This window comes from Hirundo rustica, chromosome 3, assembly GCF_015227805.2.
Source record: "Hirundo rustica isolate bHirRus1 chromosome 3, bHirRus1.pri.v3, whole genome shotgun sequence".
Lineage (NCBI taxonomy): Eukaryota > Metazoa > Chordata > Aves > Passeriformes > Hirundinidae > Hirundo > Hirundo rustica.
In genome coordinates, this window is record NC_053452.1 from 67,031,425 (window position 1) to 67,049,400 (window position 17,976).

A 17,976-nucleotide genomic window follows, 5' to 3' on the forward strand; every position below is an offset into this window, starting at 1 on the left:
TAAAAGCCACATTTTTTAGTAATATTCCTTGTGACTTGCTTAAGGAAATGGCTGGCTCCAGTCTTATGCTTTAGTTGCATCTAAGTATACACAAGTTTTATATACAGAATTATATGCAAGGTAAAGGAAACACTAAGTATGTGGAACCAGGCTTTAGGTTGCATTACATGGCTGGCAAGGAACGAGTACATGAATATTTGACAGTGAATGTCCCATGAGTCAGGGCCAGCATCTGACTACGGTTAATGCTGTTATAAGTCAAGAGGAAAACCTTTGAAATATCTGGAATTTTTGCAAGTCAGTGCAGAAGCAGAATAAACTGGTATCAACCTCTGCCCATGAATATATGTGGTCAGATACATAAGAGAAAAGGCTGTCTGCACTGACCCAGGAGTGAGAATGCCACATGGAAAGAAAGAAGGCAGATGAAGGAAACACAAACTGTTATATTAAAATAAAGAGCCCAAATGTTAACTTAACTAGGTATTAACATTTGTATTTACAAGTATTTTGTATGTTGCATTTGCATTTACAAGAAATATCTTGGTTGTAAATAGATATTTTACTACAAAGAGACTATTGGGAAAGCAAGCAAAATATAGGAATTTGAATAATTTATATAGTATGCATTATGCTTATCAGAAAGAATGCAGAGCAGACATCCCATTTCTAATTTTCTTTGCCACTAAATAAACCTTGGTTGAAATTTTCTATGTAAACCTAGATTTTATACAATCACAGACAATAAATGCTATGACTGAACCCATTCTTTTGGGAGTGTTTTGGTATATTGCCAAAAGAAACAAAATCTGAAGAAGTCATTAGAAGAAAACAGGAAATAAACCAATGTCAGAAACAGAGAGGGATTTTTGTCAGATCTGTGTCCCTCACACAAATTGGTATTGTTTATTAGCATAAGTCATGATTCTGTCCTAAGGAGGTTCACTTTGTTGTTTAAGGTTGGGGTTTATGAAAGCTGAGAGTCCAGCACCTGCTCCTCTTTTCCCTGAATTCCCTTCTGGCACAGCATCTGATTCCTGTGAATCTGAGAGGAACAGTGGCGGTGAGAACAGCCACTTCCCATTCGTCCCACAGCACAGGAGCTGCTGTTCATGCCCTGGTGTCCTCAGTCAGATGGGGAAGAAAGCAAAATTTAGTACTAATGTTATTGTTTTCCACTGTTCTGTGTTTATCACATTAAGCAGCAGCAGACTTGGCCCGGTTTGTAAATATAGAACCTGATCCAAAGCTCACTGAAGTCCCTGGAACATATGCCTCAGAACTATGAATATTCACTTATCCAAATAGTTTTTACACAAGGATTTAAAAACATATAAGAGTTTGAGAGAAAAGCAGTCTTTTGGTAGTTTGGGGTTAGGATTTTTGAACCAGAATCTGATATAAAGCACACTGTGACAGGGGGGTCTTCTATATTTTAGCATTCTTTGGATCAGACTCTTAAAATATTGTCACAGCAGTTTCACCGTTACCATATGACATGATTACTTCTTTGCACACTTCACTCTGTTGGAAGAAATTCAAGCCAACCCCAAATTTATACCAAAATATTTGCCATGTGTTTCAGATAAGCTATCAGAAACTTTGAACACAACATAGGAGATTTAATGTCCAGCATTTCCTTTTAAACTCACTTATGTTTCTCCCTTCCTCTCCACTCTCACACCCTTGTACCCTTATATTTTATGTGACAGCACTGCTTTAGTACCTTCAGTACAATAGCCTTGTCCAATGAGGCAAATACAAGCACCTTATGAGGTGTGACCAACCTCTGTGTGCAGCCTTTGTCCTTTGCTGCTCTTTACAGATGACACAGGAGCCCTTGTTGGCGCTGCAGCTTGATTGACTCAGAGCTGGGAGTGAGTGAGCAAAACAGACACATGGCATTTGTTATCTTTTTGATCCCCTGCTTTGTGGTCGGCACAGACATCGCTTTCTCCTGCCAGAATGCTGACGACTTTGTGGGTGCCAGTGCTCCGGGGGACATCATTATTGGAGGCCTGTTTGCAGTTCACAGCGAAATGCTGCATCCAGAAGAAGAGCCCATCAAGCCAGTAATTCAGAATTGTGCTGGGTGAGTAATACTGGAAATTACACGTACAGTGAAGAGAGACCACTGACACTGGGCATGTAACTCTCATATTAAGGTCAACAAACTCTGGTTCTTTTGCTTTGCTTACTCTTTACAAATTCCTCGGGCATCACATAAATTTCACGTAAATTAATACAGGATGACAAAATATAGCCAAGTTACAATAAAAAATACTGCAGCTTACTGAGGAAGGGAATGAGCATTTGATGCTATTTCAATCTTCACAGATAATCAAATAGCCTTGGATGTTTGTGTTATCATCTGATTTCCATGGAAATGCTAATTTGCTTTAGGTCTGAAGGACTCAGCTGGGCATCTATTCATTATTTGCTATGAAGCCAAACCTACATGATCTGAACACAGGCAGACTATTCCATTTTTCCCAAGCCCATAGTAAAGTCTGCTTCCCATCTCTCAGGTAGCTCAGTTACAATCTATGATAGTACCTTGATGGTGACACTGTAGTTATTTTTTTAAATTACCATTATTATTACATATAATTGTGGCTTTATGTTATAGGATAGCCTACATATTAACACCTTGTCATGCATGCATTCTGTGCATCAGAATATTTATTAGGTTGGCTCCAAATCCTGCTGTGCTTGAAACATCCATTTTTCTGGAATGCATAAAAAGGAAACCTGGTGAAGAACTTTATAATAAGTTTCCTTAAGACCAGAAACTCCAAACATACATTTTTAAAAATTGAAATACAGGTGAAAATCCACGAATTTTATTTGACTTTTACAACTTAATTCCACATCTGAATCTAATAATCAGCTAGGCATGCAGGTATCCATCTGGATTTATGTCAAAATGTTGATTAAGTTGATAATTTTGTCTGTCTTCCATTATTTTTCTACGGAGACATAAATGATCTCAAGTCCATCTGAAATGTAATTTAGATCACAAGATTTGTAATCTTTAGAGAAGCTGGCCTGCGAGGAGGGTTGGTTGTGTTGTAGACATTTTGTGTTCTGAATAATCACCTGTTATAACATCCACTGGAGATGAGGGGAAATATCTGGACTAACTTTACCATACTGAAGAGTATTTTAAAAACACCAATGCAACCACTAGAGACCCTGACCTCTGAAATATTTTCTTCTGTTCTGAAATATTTAGTACTTCCTTTTCTTTCCTTCATGCTTTTGCTGAAAATAAATACATTTTAAAAAAACTTACTGGGCAGGTGTAGTAAACTGGAATATCTTCACTGACTCTGACAGATGCTTCCTGAAGACATCACATGGAAATTTTCACGTATCATGAAAATGGAACTTTTAGTACATTTTTCTTTTCCAGAAAAATACTTTTATTCAAGTATATTTTAAGTTTTGTATTTATTTTACTTAGTCTCCCATCAAATGAGAAAAAAAATGTGTGGTTTTTAATCCTTTGTACACTAAACCCAAGCAAATCATACAAAACTTACTACCCACCAGTCTTCTCAGCAGCTGTAAAATTCTAAGGAATATGTTCCAAACAAACTTTGCTTCCAACAAAGTTTTCTAAAAAATACCATCTATGTTTCTCTGACAGCTTTGAAATTCAAGTTTTTCTTCAGACACTTGCAATGATACACGCAATTGAAACCGTCAACAACTCAACGCTGTTGTCTGGAGTTACTCTGGGCTATGAAATCTACGACACGTGCGCAGAAGTTACAAAAGCCATGGCATCTGCTCTGAGATTTTTGTCTAAATTCAATTCTTCTGAGGATGCCGTGCAGTTCAAGTGTAACTACTCAGACTACATCCCGAGAGTCAAGGCAGTCACTGGAGCCAGCTACTCGGAAGTGTCGATGGCGGTGTCAAGGCTGTTGGCTTTGCAATTAATCCCACAGGTAGGTTTGAGGCAATTATTTTATTTTGGACAGAGGTTCAGATTTACCACGCTAAGAATAAAGGCTCTGATCACAGGAATTGCAAAAGCCACATATTTACTGCAGGGCAGGATTTGATTTGTCCTAAGGACATCAGGACGGGTGGGCTTCAGCTCCAAGGGGAGGCCTTGATTCATTTGCCCAAACAAAGGCAGTAAGGGATATTTTATATACCCAAGGTACATTTATCCAAGTTTTTTTTTCAGGGTCCTGCTGGGCTCTTGTCAGCCTGGCAGTGCCTTTAGTCAGTCCTGGTTACTCCAATGCACCTTGGATGACACTCAAGGACTTTGTTCGGGCAGCAAATTTACAGCTGCCATTTCCACTTTGCCTGGTGGTGAATATGACAATACTCAATCTCAAGCTAAAAAAAAAAGAGAGAGAGAGAGAGAGAGAGAGAGAGACCAGATCAAATCTGGCCAGAAATTCAGGACTTCTCTCCAGCCCAAGAGAAATTAAATGAATTAAATGTTGCAGTCAGTTAAAACTATGGATCAGGAAGTGAGGAAGATTGTCCTAAAACAAAGATTTACTCTTCAAACTGTTGTAGAAGTGAAAGAATACAACAGTTTGGATCCACACTTGTCCTTCCCAAATATCATTTTCCACTGCTGACCTCTCTAGGACTAGTACAGTCCCACATTTGTGCTTAGGCCCACGTTTACCTTCCTACTGTCACCATTGTAAAAGGACTGGGGCCAAGGCTAGGACTAAAAAGGAAGAAGCAGATCCACTTCTACACCATCCTGTCTTGCACTTTGGTTTTGGCAATAGATATAAATTAACCAAATGAGTGGAAAAAACATAAAATCTGAACTAAAGATAACTTCTAACTGAATCTTCTCCTCTGCAATGGTAGGAAGTAATTCTGACCTCCAACGCCACCACAGGAACTGTAGTAAGGATGAAAACTAAAATGCCACACTTGAACATAATCAAAAGGCAAGTGACTAAAAAAATGTGCAGTAGGGCATAGATGGAAAAAGGGACCCAACAGATTTTTCTTATCAATAGCATCTTCAGTGTTCTGACACAGTAAGATTTTATCTATACTGGTATCCCCTCCAGACAGGTGATTCTAATTTTGGATAGCTTAAATTTATTTTTTACGAAATGTCAAGCAATATAAGGGAAAAAAAGTTCCAACAAAAAAATAAGAAAGGATTAAAGCTGGAGAGATTTAAATAGCAATGTTCTTTTTATGTTTTTCTAGCTACAATCTCAAGAAAAAGATAATAGATCTTTTGTATGAAACAATTATAGCATTTTGTATTATTGGTTACTGTTTATTTTGTCTGTGGGGTTCTCCCAACAGATTTAATGACCCTTTTAAAATATAATAATTAAATAATGGCAAGAAATATATATATATATGTGTGTGTGTGTGTGTGTGTGTGTGTGTGTGTGTGTGTGTGTGTGAACCATACTAACGCACTAATGCATACTAATGCATACTAATACAAAATAGAAGAGTACTAGAAACGTGAACAGGAACTGAAAGAATAGCCAAATTTTAAATATTTTTTGAAGAGCATGTTAACAGTATCTGAACAGAGTAAGCCAAAATCTTTATACCATCAGTAATGTCATATCTATTTTGAAAGATCTTGTTCTCAGCCTTCATTAAATTATGTAGAAGAGAGTGAAAAAAAAAAAGCGTGATTGGTACTGGGCACAAGTCTGCATCCTAAGAGCAGGGAGAGAGAACATGCCTCCTTTGGCTGCAAGTTGTTGGTGCTCACTCTCAGGAGGAGGGAGCCCAGGTCAGGTGGGAAGAAGGAGCAGTCATGGCAGCTTTGGATCACTTGGCATCCTTTGGGGGAGACCACATCCATAACTGAATTATTCACTCTTCCTAGGTCAGTCCTGCATCATCAGCTGAAATCCTCAGTGACAAAATCAGGTTTCCTTCTTTCTTCAGGACTATCCCCAGTGACTTTCACCAGACAAGAGCAATGACTCACTTGATCTATGAATCTGGGTGGAACTGGATTGGAGTCATAGCCACTGATGATGACAATGGGCGGTTCGCTCTGGAGAGCTTTGGGGTCCAGGCCATGGTGAACAATGTTTGCATAGCTTTTAAAGAGATGCTGCCAGCCTATCTCTCTGACAGCACTTTTCACACCAAAGTGGATCGAGCAATTGAGAAGATTGTCAAGGAAACAAGAGTAAATGTTATTGTTGTCTTTATGAGACAATTCCACGTGCTCAAACTATTCAAGAAGGCAATTGAGAGGAATGTTAATAAAATCTGGATTGCAAGTGATAACTGGTCAGCTGCAGTCAAGATCAGTACAATTCCCAATATCAGACAGTTGGGAACGGTTGTGGGATTTGGTTTTAAAAGCGGAGACATCTCCTCATTCCAAGAGTTTTTGAGAAACCTTCATGAAAAGCCCACTGAGAACAACAAGTTTTTACGTGAATATATTATGCTTTCGTCAGTCTGTGCACACCTGGAGTATCATGATTTTCAAACGTGCATTGCAAGCCAGTCCCAGGATGATCTGTTGGAAAATGATGGGAGTAAACCTCAGTTCTGGAGAGATGATTTTTTGAATGCTAACGTTGAACCAGGATTTATCCATAGAACTATACTTGCAGTCTATGCTATAGCTCATGCCATTAAAAGGCAATGCAAAGACAGAGACTGCAAGGATCCATCTGCCTTCACTCCCTGGGAGGTATGGTGCCAATTCTTTCAGTTCTCATTCTGTCTGCCTAACTTTCATCACATTTTTGCTCCCATATTCCTGGAGATAAAAGCTTGGTCCTTTTACTAAAAGACTTTTTATCAGCTATTCAACTACTAGTGGTTGTTCCCATTGCTGCAAACCACTGTGATACACACTGTGAGTGCTCTTGAGACATGGGGATATTGCAAGATAGGAGCAATTGCTGGAGAGTTTCAGTTTTCCTCTCTCTCTTTCTCTCACCATTGTATCAGTTTTGTCTTAATTCAAGTACTTTCCTCTACAATGAGTCTCTACTTGAAACTGAAAATGCAATGCATTGTACCTCTGTCTGATCTTGATTAATATATAAAGACATAATCTTTAAGATGAGTGAGGTACTTGCTATCACACTACTGGGTGGGAAAAGAGGAAAAATCAGACAAGTAAACCTGACCTGACCTTTTACCCAAGAACCTGCTCAGGACTATTCACTTTTACACACTTTTACTCAGAGGATTAAACAAATGTTCATTTAAAAGTCAAACAACCTCTGAAGCACTCTGATTTGCCACTCTGATTTGCTCTGACCTCTTATCCTAGGTCAGGGCAGGTCAAACCGAGATATGGGATTTGAAAATAATACCAACCAACCAACCCACCAACCAACCAACAACCCCATAACAATCAGACTCTTATGGGAGTTAGTAAGCTCTAATGGTACAAATTCAGGGCTGCTTTGTAGGAATGCAGATTTAGGGAGCTACATTTACATCATAACTGAACTAAATTCCAAACCTTGCAAATTAAAACTTCTTTTAAGTTGTTAAGCACTCATGAAGAGAACTGAAAGAGATAATTATTTCCCCCATGATGTTTTCATAACGTGTTTCTTCTACATGAAAATTCAACCCTCTAGGGAGGGAGATATATATGTACAGAAAAATCTTGGGATCCAAATAATCCATATCATACAATCCAGATACAGGGAAACAATAGTGATTGTTGTTTTGCAAAAATAATAACCAGTTGCACCAAAATGTTGCTAAAGATTAGCCCCTTCTGTCTGAATCTCAAGATGTATTCAAAAAGCTCTAGTGTTCTCATACTGTTAGACAAATTGAAAAAGTGGAGAAGAATTACGTGACTAGTCTGAGGATATACAATAATAATTTAAAAAATCCTATTCAGTTCCACACAACTAAGCATCATCCAGATAAAATGCACCAATAGAATTGGTTAGAAACACACCAGTCCTTCATAAATTATATAAGTGTTCAAAAAATTACATTATACATGAATATATGGCATATTATATACATCAGATGTGTTACACGTATTTGACAAAGCCTATTAAGGTAATATACCTGTCAGCACATTTGTTAAATGCTATGAATATCACAAATGGACCCATGTAAGAGCATGCTTGTCAAATGCAGTTGAACTCAGCCTTTCACCAAACACTGATTTTTTTCTTGTCAGTCAATTACTGTTGCCAAAAATCACTAGGCCTGCAAAATAATAAAGCTTTTGTTTCAATTAAGAACCACGACAGCTAATGGGAGTACTTCTATGATCTCCCTATGAACTGGGAGTGGGGCTATATAATGTGCCTTAACCTGTCTTTTTCCAGATTCACACAGACCTTGTTTGATCTGTCTGTGATGAGGGAGGCAGAAATTTTCCCCTTTTGAGCAGAATGGATTACAATATGAAGGTGGACAGTTGCCTTAACAATGCATCCTTGGTCTGGTATTTCCTGTGACCTATCAAATACAGCCTTGCTGTTTATTGCCATTGTGCCATTGATCTCCTGATCTGAGCAAATTGGCATATATTGTTCATTAACTGCTCTGAGTCTCGCCTTGCCATACACAATTTCACTCAGTCACAGCTGGGAACAGTGCTATATACTTCCAGACATGCTAGGGGAATTTACTCTGGAAGCAAATGTTGCCCAGATTGACTGCTGACAGTAAAGTAACAACAGGAGCACTGCCCACCACTGCTCTTCACAAGAAGGGGTGTGCCAAAAGATTCTTAGATTTTGCATGCAAAAATATTTTCTCTCTGTACACACACCAAAATTTTCAAGGCTGGAAAAAAACCCCTATGATATTAACTTGATATTATCATATGTATGTTAAACAACTCAGTTTGTCACACTGGGTATGTGTATCATGTGTATCACACGTGATACTGGTGTATGTTTTCATTCCTTACGCTTATGTGCAGCTCCTTGAAGAACTTAAAAAAGTTACGGTCATTGATGATAATAAAGAAGTCAAGTTTGACTCCAATGGAGATATGAGCACCAGTTATGATGTCCTTCTTTGGAAAGAAATTGACGGCCACATGGAAATCACCACTATGGCAGAATACGACGCAGAGAAAGGTGGCTTTATCTTTGAGGATGAAGAGAAAAAAAAAGATTTTCTGGCTTTAAAGGTAACTTTTAATTAGTTGGCTTAATGTGTGGAATTTGTTTCAGATAATTTTTTTCTCCCTGCACCACTTGCAACTGAAGCATGTGTCAGCTAGAAATCTCTTGTGTGGTTTAGTGTTCTCCTCTTAGAACAAAGAATCCTTTCTGAGTTTATTCAACCTCTTTCATGGATCCTGAGATGCATGTTAGTCTGTGTGCAGGCTCAATGATACAAAATTTACTTATTTCTCCAGAATGCCCCTAGCAGTTTTTGTCTGTCCTAAGGATGCTATTCCAGAATCTTACAAAGGGATTTTAAAATAAAAAAAATATAGTGTATAAAAAAGCCCTCACTTATGTACCACCTTTTTTTTTTTTTTTTTTTTTTTTTTTTTTTTTTTTTTTTTTTTTTTTTAACACATGAAGATTCAGGAGTGTTGACTTCCTTGTTTTTAAAAAAAAAAAAAAAAAGTTTATTTGCCTCTGTTAGAGCTTGGGGTCAGCAACATGAGTAGGTGGTGCCACCTGGAGCCCCAGCACTGGTGTAGACAGGACTAGTGGGTGGCCCTGGCTGGTTCCAGCTGGACAATCTGTCCTCTGTGCATGGGTGGAGGTCTGAGCTGCAAGGCATTCCCCACTAATGGCACAGGGAGAGGCTGAATTCTGGTCTCCACATGTGAACTTAGCTGAGGACAGAAGGAAACCTCAAACCTTGTCCTTCTTTGTGGTGTAAGGAAATGTCCCCACCTCCTTGTAAACACCATCTTGGAAGAGAGGAGATTGCAGTGTGCTTCAGGACACATCATCTGACAAAAAAACTGTCTTTGGAAGGAGGACCTGAAATGAGACCTCAAGAGAAGGCCCTGATGACACATCCAGGAGTGGAGCTTCATGATTCAGGGATAAGCTGGCAAGGGTCAGGGGTGTCAGAGCTGCAGTACAAAGCACCTTACAAAGTGCCTCCTTCAGGCCAAGGTGTCCCTCCTGGGCTCTGAGTGGCTGAGCAGGGTATCAGGATCTCTGCTTTGAGTGAAGCAGTTCACTCAAATTCCCCATCACATGCTTCTGTGCATTCTTTGAAGATGATCCTCGGTAGTCTAAATACAGGTTCAAAGCTGAATAAAAGACCTTGATCTAGAGGTACACACAAATCCATGGATTAGCATTCAGGGCCCAAAAATAAAATTTTCAGTTAAATAATGCCCCATTCTATTACTCATTGACTGTGTGGAGAAAATACAAGAAATATGGATCCTCCAATGTCTCTTTTTCAACATCATTTTCAGATTTCCTTAAAATATGAATGATACAAAAAAAAATTACAAATTGCAAAAATCCTGGAGGTTTATATTAAAGTTCCCTTGTAATTAGATGTATCTGAGTTGATGGTCTTTTTTTTTTTTTTTTTTCTCTCTCTCTCTCTCTGCACACTGCAGAAGGTTCAGTCAACATGCTCCCAGCACTGCAAGCCAGGCCAGGTGAAAAAGGTTACAGAAAGTCCACACACATGCTGCTATGAGTGTATTTACTGCCCAGAAAACCATTACAGCAACCAAACAGGTAAAAAAATTGTATCCAAGTAAAGGTTTGCATGCATCAATGCAATTGTTTTGCTTGACTATAATGTGCCTTGAGAACCTTGGGTTAAATTTTGGAATCAGATTTAAATATTTCTTTGTGATGTTTCCTGTAATACTTGGTATAAATGCTTCTTAAAAGGCCAAGTTTAAAGTAATTAGATTGTTCAGCTGACCAGCATTAACCTTTGCTAGGATGGAAATTCTGGCTGATTTATGAGTGAAATTTACTCTGATTAAATAGAGCCTTTCCTCCCTGTCTTTCTGTAGTACATTCAGTCCAGAAAGGAGCCATTTATTGACTTTGAGGATGGTGAGGCACTGGAATGGGTTGTCCAGAGAAGTTGTTGTGCTTGCCCCATTCTTAGAAGTGTTCAAGGCCAGGCTGGAAGGAGCTCTGAGCAACCTGGTGTAGGGAAAGGTGTCCCTGCCCCTGGTGCAGGAATTGGAACTAGATGGTCTTTGAAAGTCCCTTTCATCCCAAACCATTCTACAAGCATATGAATCTGTCAAGTTCAAGGGTCATGTATTTTGCTTAGCAGCACATTTTGTGTCTTACCACAGGGCGCTGTGTAATTTGATACAACTGTACAGCTATATCCTCTAGTATCAAATCTGATTTACCACTGGTTTACGCAAAATCTTTTAAAGGGGAAAATTAAATATGGAGAAAAGAGATGGAATTAAGAAAATTAAGGCAGCATGTACTTTTAATACCCTGAGAGCAGAAGAAAAGTAAATTTAATCTTCTTATTCAATTAATTGCAAAATTTCTCCATATCAGAGAATAGGAATTGCAAAGCAAAAGTACCTTTCAAATAATAATCTAAAGCAATGTTTGTTCTTGCTGTTGTATTTTAAAAATTATCAGTAAAGAGAATATTAGGATGTTTTCTTGTTAAAATAGACAAATGAAAGAAAAATAGTTCAAAATTTTGCAAGAGAATTGATTACTCTAGAGTTATTTTTCAGGTTTCAGTTAAATTTGCCTGTCCAGAGCTTTGGCCAGACCACATTTCACTGGTCCATGATGAGCAAGACATTTTTAGAACCCTGGTGGTTTTCCCTGCTTGCCCCTGCTGCAGTCAAGGCTTGCTCGCGGCTGGCAGGGAGCTCCAGGCATTTGTCCTTAGCTCGTTGTGCCACTGCCACCGCAGCCACCGCAGCCCTGCAGCTCCTCCGCCTGGACAGCGACGGCCGGAGTCAGGAGCAGTCGGAGCAGTTTTCCCTTCAGCATCCTTTCCCACTTTGCTCCTGTATCTCAAGTCCCTACAATCCGCTTTGCAGTTCATTAACTTTGGGGTTCTAAGAGATCTTCCTTTTCTTCTGCTTCCAGATATGGATTACTGCCACCGATGTAACAACAAAACCTACTGGGCTCCCATCAACAGCACCACGTGCTATAGAAAGACAATCTATTTCCTTGCCTGGACTGACTGGTTTGCCATCTTCCTCCTCTTCCTCTCCGCTTTTGGGGTTGTGTTGGTTTTGTCCATTTGTGTAATATTTACCAAAAACTTGAACACCCCAGTCGTAAAGGCGTCCGGCGGTCTGACTGTCTGCTATATTATCCTCTTCAGCCACTTCTTAATTTTTTTAAGCACTCTCTTCTTCATAGATGTGCCCACAGAATTCAAATGTAAAACTAGGCAAGCACTCTTTGGCATAAGTTTTACACTCTGCGTTTCATGTATTTTAATAAAGTCACTAAAAATTTTACTAGCTTTCAGCTTTGATCCCAAGCTTCAAAATTTCCTGAAATGCATGTATAAACCTATTCCCACTGTGGTCACCTGCACCGGAATTCAAGTTATCATTTGCACCTTCTGGCTAATATTTAGGACACCTTTTGTAAATCAAAATTTCTCAATCCCAAGAGCAATAATTCTGGAATGCAATGAGGGGTCTATTGTAGCTTTTGGGATTATGTTGGGCTACATCGCTGCCCTAGCATTTATTTGCTTCATATTTGCCTTTAAAGGTAGGAAGTTGCCAGAAAATTACAATGAAGCTAAATTCATCACTTTTGGCATGCTAATTTACTTTATAGCATGGATCGTATTTATCCCTGTCTACGCAACTACATTTGGCAAATACTTGCCAGCAGTGGAAATTATCGTTGTTTTAATATCTAATTACGGAATCCTCTGCTGCACTTTTCTTCCAAAATGTTATATCATCATTTACAAGCAAGAAACAAACACAAAATCTGCCTTTCTCAAAATGGTTTACACTTATTCCTCCAAGAGTGCAGGCAGCGTTGCTGTTAGCCAGGTTTCTTTGGATTCAAAATCTTCCAGCCTCCAAGCTACTATCACAGACTCATGTAAAACTGAGAATGACTCTGTGAATGGGAACTGCCATTTCCAAGTGCCTCGGCAGCCACTAATAAAAGGCAAAGTTCTTCCTAAAAGTGCTGCAAGGACTATGATCAGGAAAAGAGTCTCCAGCATATGACTGGCCAGTGTTAATGTACCAGAAGCTAAAAAGCCATTTTAGGGAGACATTTCTCTTTCAAATCTCTTTTCTTTTGGTATCCCCAAGGAGGGCAGGCCACGTGAAACACCTTTCCCTGTACTTAGGCAGTTATCCATTACCAGATGTGAAAGGCTTTCCTGACTCAGAGCCCATCCCTTGCTCCTGAAAACTCCCTGATGTGCAGTCCTCTTCAGCAGCTCCCTTCCCCATCCAGCCCACACAGACCTGTGGGAACCTATTCTGCAACCTCCCTTCCTCAAGTGAGGCAGAAGCATCACAAAATTATTCTTTCAGTCATGTAAGTGGGACCACATGAGTTTCCCCACTTCTTTTGCCTCTTTGATGCTCAGTTGTTTAAGGAGCTCTTCTCATATGGCCCTATTTTACAGATCAAAGAGAACCTTGTCCCTGCCTTTGTTTGCCAAGATAAACAAGTCCAGTCCTTTAGTCTCCACTTTTAAGATAGGTTTTCCATTCTTCTGAACTTCCAAAAGTAACTCTTTTTATCTGGTATCAGTGAATCTTTTTTTTTTTTCCCTCCCCAAAATTGCACACCTTATTCCAGATGAGTGCTATAACATTTAAGGTTCCTTGTGTTTACTAGAATGGTAATGAACTAGAGACAGATCTATAAAGAAATCAGAGAATTCTTCTGGGGCTCTGTAGTTATACATATGTTCATCTGCCTTTTTGTCCCATACTCAGAAGAAACACAGTGATTCACCTCGTGCACCTCCTCTGATGCACGAGGAGAGTGAGTCCCAGGTGTCCTTTCGTTTGAGAGTGTAAAGTCAATGTGTAATGTCATAACTTAAAACCACTAATTGATTCCTCTCATTAGCATAAATACTATAATGACCAGTATCACTGTGAGTGCATCCCGGAAAATTTAAGGGGGTTGATATACATTTAAAAAAAAAAAAAAAAAAAGTGATATTCAATAAGAACATGACAATGCTTCATTACAATACACAGAAATAGCACAAGGATGACCTGGCATGATCTGCACTGAATGAGTCTCTTCTCTGTAGCTCCATGAGCACAGCTGTGCTGTGCCTTCTCTATGAGAGGCAAAGGGCACATGCAGAGAAGGAGGAATTTTTCTGCCAGGGAAATGGTACCACGGAACTTTTTCAGACAAGAGCTTAAAAAGCAGAGCTACACTGTCAATACAGGAATAGGAAAATATTTTTCCATAATCATAAAGCCCAGAACATAGAGACTTTGCTATTTTAAGTTCTGTGCCATGTTACTGTAAAATAATACTAAAATCCTTGATACTGTGTATATATAAAGTTATTTTAAAGTCATTTGAAAGGCAAGAGTGCAATTCACATTCAGATTTGTGTAAATACATATGCTCTGTTGCTGATTGTAGGAATGAAGGACTATGTGTATATATTTATATGTTGAATGCTGTTTATACTTCAGTTGTTGCAAATACTTTTCTGCATAGGAGGTTATGCATGATAAGGTTAAAATGCCTGAAATTTGACTGCCAATGCAGCAAGAAATCTTCCCCTAAAGGAGAGGCGCAAAGCTTACATTGCACAGCTGTCAGCAATCTGCTGGTGAGAAAAGTTAATTTGGCTGGAATGTTGTACCTGTATTTATTGTTTTCAAAAGTGTTGAGTGTAGCATGCCTTGAAGCTCTATGAAAGGGAATGATTAAAGCAATATTGATATTTAAAACTGAGTTTGCTTCATTTACTTAATTTCCTTACTTCTCCCCATGAGCTTCTGTTTGGCCTTGAACAACAGCAATACATGCACCTGTAAGGTGTTTCCACTGTGGACCTCAGCCTGCTTAGAAACATCCTTTAGACTGAAAGCTCTCTGTAGGGGAATCATCCTGCAGGACAATGAGGAGAAGGTCTTGATGAACAGGGCCTGGTGATAGCAGTGTGAAGGTCTCTGCTGAGGTATCTCTGAAGAAAGACATCATATATGGCAGAATTTCAAAGAAGCTGTACATGCTCCATCTAATTGTCCAGCTACTCAGGTCTTCTGTGCAAAGCACAGTCCATGGTGGAGCAGAGAGGATTTAACAGCTTTGAGAGCTTGACTTGGCAGCAAAAAAGAGACATTATACCAAGATGTGTTACATGGTTTTAAGTGCCTTGTCTGCAAGAAGCAAATGATCAAATGTAGGTAGAACATAAAGGGATTGTGCTACCCTGCACAGAGGATACGAAAAAGCTTAAAACAGGAGTTAAAGGAGCATTTGTGCACATTCTCCTGCCCAGGGCAGTGAGTATTCACCAACCTAACTATTCCTCTTGCCAGTCATGCGGACATTAAACGAGCCTGAGACAGATTTTCATCCCCAGAGCACTGAACAGGAGTCACTTTCAGAGTCATAGCGAAGTCTTATCCTGGTGCTCCCAGGGCCATGGCCCGTAGGTCAGGCCATGTGAGGCCAAAGGGACCAGCACTTTTTTCCTGGCCCAGAGCACACTGTGCTTGCTTACTTTGGAAAGATCCTGAAACAACATCTCAAAAACTAACATCCCACAGGCACATACTCCATCTTTGAGAGCAATAGAAAGAACAAATGTCTCCAAGTACAGTGTTGTTCACAGAGAAATCAGATGGGAAAATGCTGTTTGTTAAGGTCAGCAGGAGGTTGCTCTGGATGTAAACATTATTTAACCTTTTTTGGGCTTATGTCATCCCTTGTTAATAATGTTAAATGATGCATTCTGAAGCCACTATCATACAATGTAGAATATCTTCAGGGAGAATGAAGACCACAAAGGCCACCAAATTTTTGACATCCCCTTGTCCAGAGCATAATTCCCTCAAGATTTCAGTAGCCCTGGCTATGTAGATGCCTTTCAGCTGCCCACAACCTTCAGAGCAGTTATTAGGCGAGTGCTGGAAACTATGTGAGCTCCAGGCTTCCTTCCAGCAGCTCTGCTGTTGGCCATTGCAACTCCAGTGACTGTAAATGTGTGGGTGACCATCAGGAGGGGCAACTAATAGCAGTGTCTGGGATGCTGCTCATAATGATCGACAGTGAGCCCAGCCCAGATGTGCTGATTCTTCCTACCCTTCCCAGCTGTGTCTTCAGGGACAAGGAGCACTGCTTGACACTACACTGCTCTCTTTGAGCAAAGGTAAAGTATCATCCTCTAGGTCATTTCTGTTGATGTGTCTTCATCTCTTCTGGAAGAGGGCACAGCTGCTCAAGGAGTGTGTGTGCATGCAAAGAGGTCCATCTCTTCCTTTTTGTGATATGCTCTGCTCCTGAATAAAATATAGCTGGAGGTTTTGGCTACAAATAGTTCAAAACTCCTCTTTTGTGCTGTCACACTGAGCACAGGACTTAAGCTGTTGCCAGACAGATCCATCCCTGGGGAGTGGGACTTCCTCTGTTCATGTGCAGCCATTCTGGCTTTGGCTGATGCATGTAAAATCTTCCACTGCTTGATGCATCAGACACAGTTCTGTTCTTACACAGTCATGAATATCATGCTGATACAGGCTGTTACTTAGTAAATGTCTATTCTGTGTTGATTTCTCAGAATATTTTTTTCAGGGTTTGTTTTTTTTGTTTGATTTTGGTGAGGTTTTTTGTTTGTATTGTTTGTTTTGTTTTGTTTTAATTAAACTCTGTCCAGGACATGAAAGGAAAAACAAACAAAAAAAGAAAAACAAAACCAACAAAAACAAAACCAAAAACAAATAGTTTTTCAGATGAAGTAGATAGAAAAGCCTACAATGAGAATTAATATATTTGAGCATTCTGAAAGCAATAAAATGACAGAAACATAGATGTGGGCAGGTTTGTGTCACAGAACTTATACTCTTCACAGAATCATAAAATGGTTTGGGTTGTAAGGGACCCTAAAGATCATCTAGTTGCCATGGGCAGAAACACCTTCCACTAGACCAGGTTGCTCAAAGTCCCTCCAGGGATGGGGCATCTACAACTTCTCTGAGCAACATGTGCCAGTGTCTCACCAACCTCACAGGAAAGTGTTTCTTCCTAATCTAAACCCATCCTGATTCAGTTTAGAGCCATTACTCCTTGTAATGGGGGTATAGGATTTGCTACGTGCCATTGCAAAAAGCCCTTCTCCATCTTTCTTGTGAGCCCCCTTTAGGCACTGGAAGGTGCTGTAAGGTTGTGGGAAATACTAAAGGTAAGGAGGCTTTCAGAAGGCTGTGGATGCAAGCCCCAGAAACAGCCGAAGAACTCAGAATTAGCTGTAACTGCAAAGCATGAAAGTAGAAGATACAATAGTACGTCAAGCAAGGACATAAAACAATAGTCTGAGTCTTAGGTTTGGCTAGGATAGATCTTAAGGCCACAGAAAAATATACTTAGCAAGATAGTAGAAAGTTTTAAGCTTAATAATGGAGTATTGTGTATTGTTAATAGAAAGCATACAAGCAAGCATTGTTTGAAGCAGGTGTACGTGTGCTTTCAGTGGTTGGCTAGAACAATTGTCTGTAAGCTTTAGCAATATGCTGTTGGCTGGAAAACTTTTAAAGTGCCCTGTAGCAAAGAGATCTCTGGCTGCTGCTGGCAGACGTGACCTGTTGTCATCCTTCAATTGTGTAAAACCCTGTTATGAGACTGATGCCGCAATAAAAGCTCGATGAATGCCTAGCAGTAGTCCCGTCCAGTCCCGTCCAGTCCCGTTTGTGCCTGAAGCCCCAACACATAAGGTGTCCCTGGAATCTTTTCTTCAGGCTGAACAACCCCAGCTCCCAGCATGTCTTCCCGAGAGAGGTGCTCCTCCTCTCTGGTCGTTTTTGTGGCCGTCCTCAGGACTCGCTCCATTAGGGGCACGTCCTAACATGAAGATGAACTACCA

The 17,976-nt window shown here is 39.8% G+C and overlaps 1 protein-coding gene across 3 annotated transcripts; it reads left to right on the forward strand.

The window, feature by feature from the left end:
- Nucleotides 1–1,867: 1,867 nt before the first annotated feature.
- On the forward strand, nt 1,868–13,139 carry GPRC6A (G protein-coupled receptor class C group 6 member A). 3 transcript variants are annotated; one of them, XM_040059517.1, is made up of 6 exons: nt 1,868–2,092; nt 3,653–3,956; nt 5,855–6,682; nt 8,906–9,118; nt 10,532–10,655; nt 12,009–13,139. In XM_040059517.1, exons 1-6 carry the CDS (start codon nt 1,899–1,901, stop codon nt 13,127–13,129), a joined length of 2,784 nt encoding a protein of 927 aa, XP_039915451.1. In that variant the 5' UTR covers nt 1,868–1,898; the 3' UTR covers nt 13,130–13,139. The 3 variants fall into 3 exon arrangements, with proteins under 3 accessions (XP_039915451.1, XP_039915453.1, XP_039915452.1); XM_040059519.1 differs by having other exon boundaries at nt 5,855–6,166; XM_040059518.1 differs by lacking the exon at nt 8,906–9,118.
- The last annotated feature ends 4,837 nt before the right edge of the window (nt 13,140–17,976 follow it).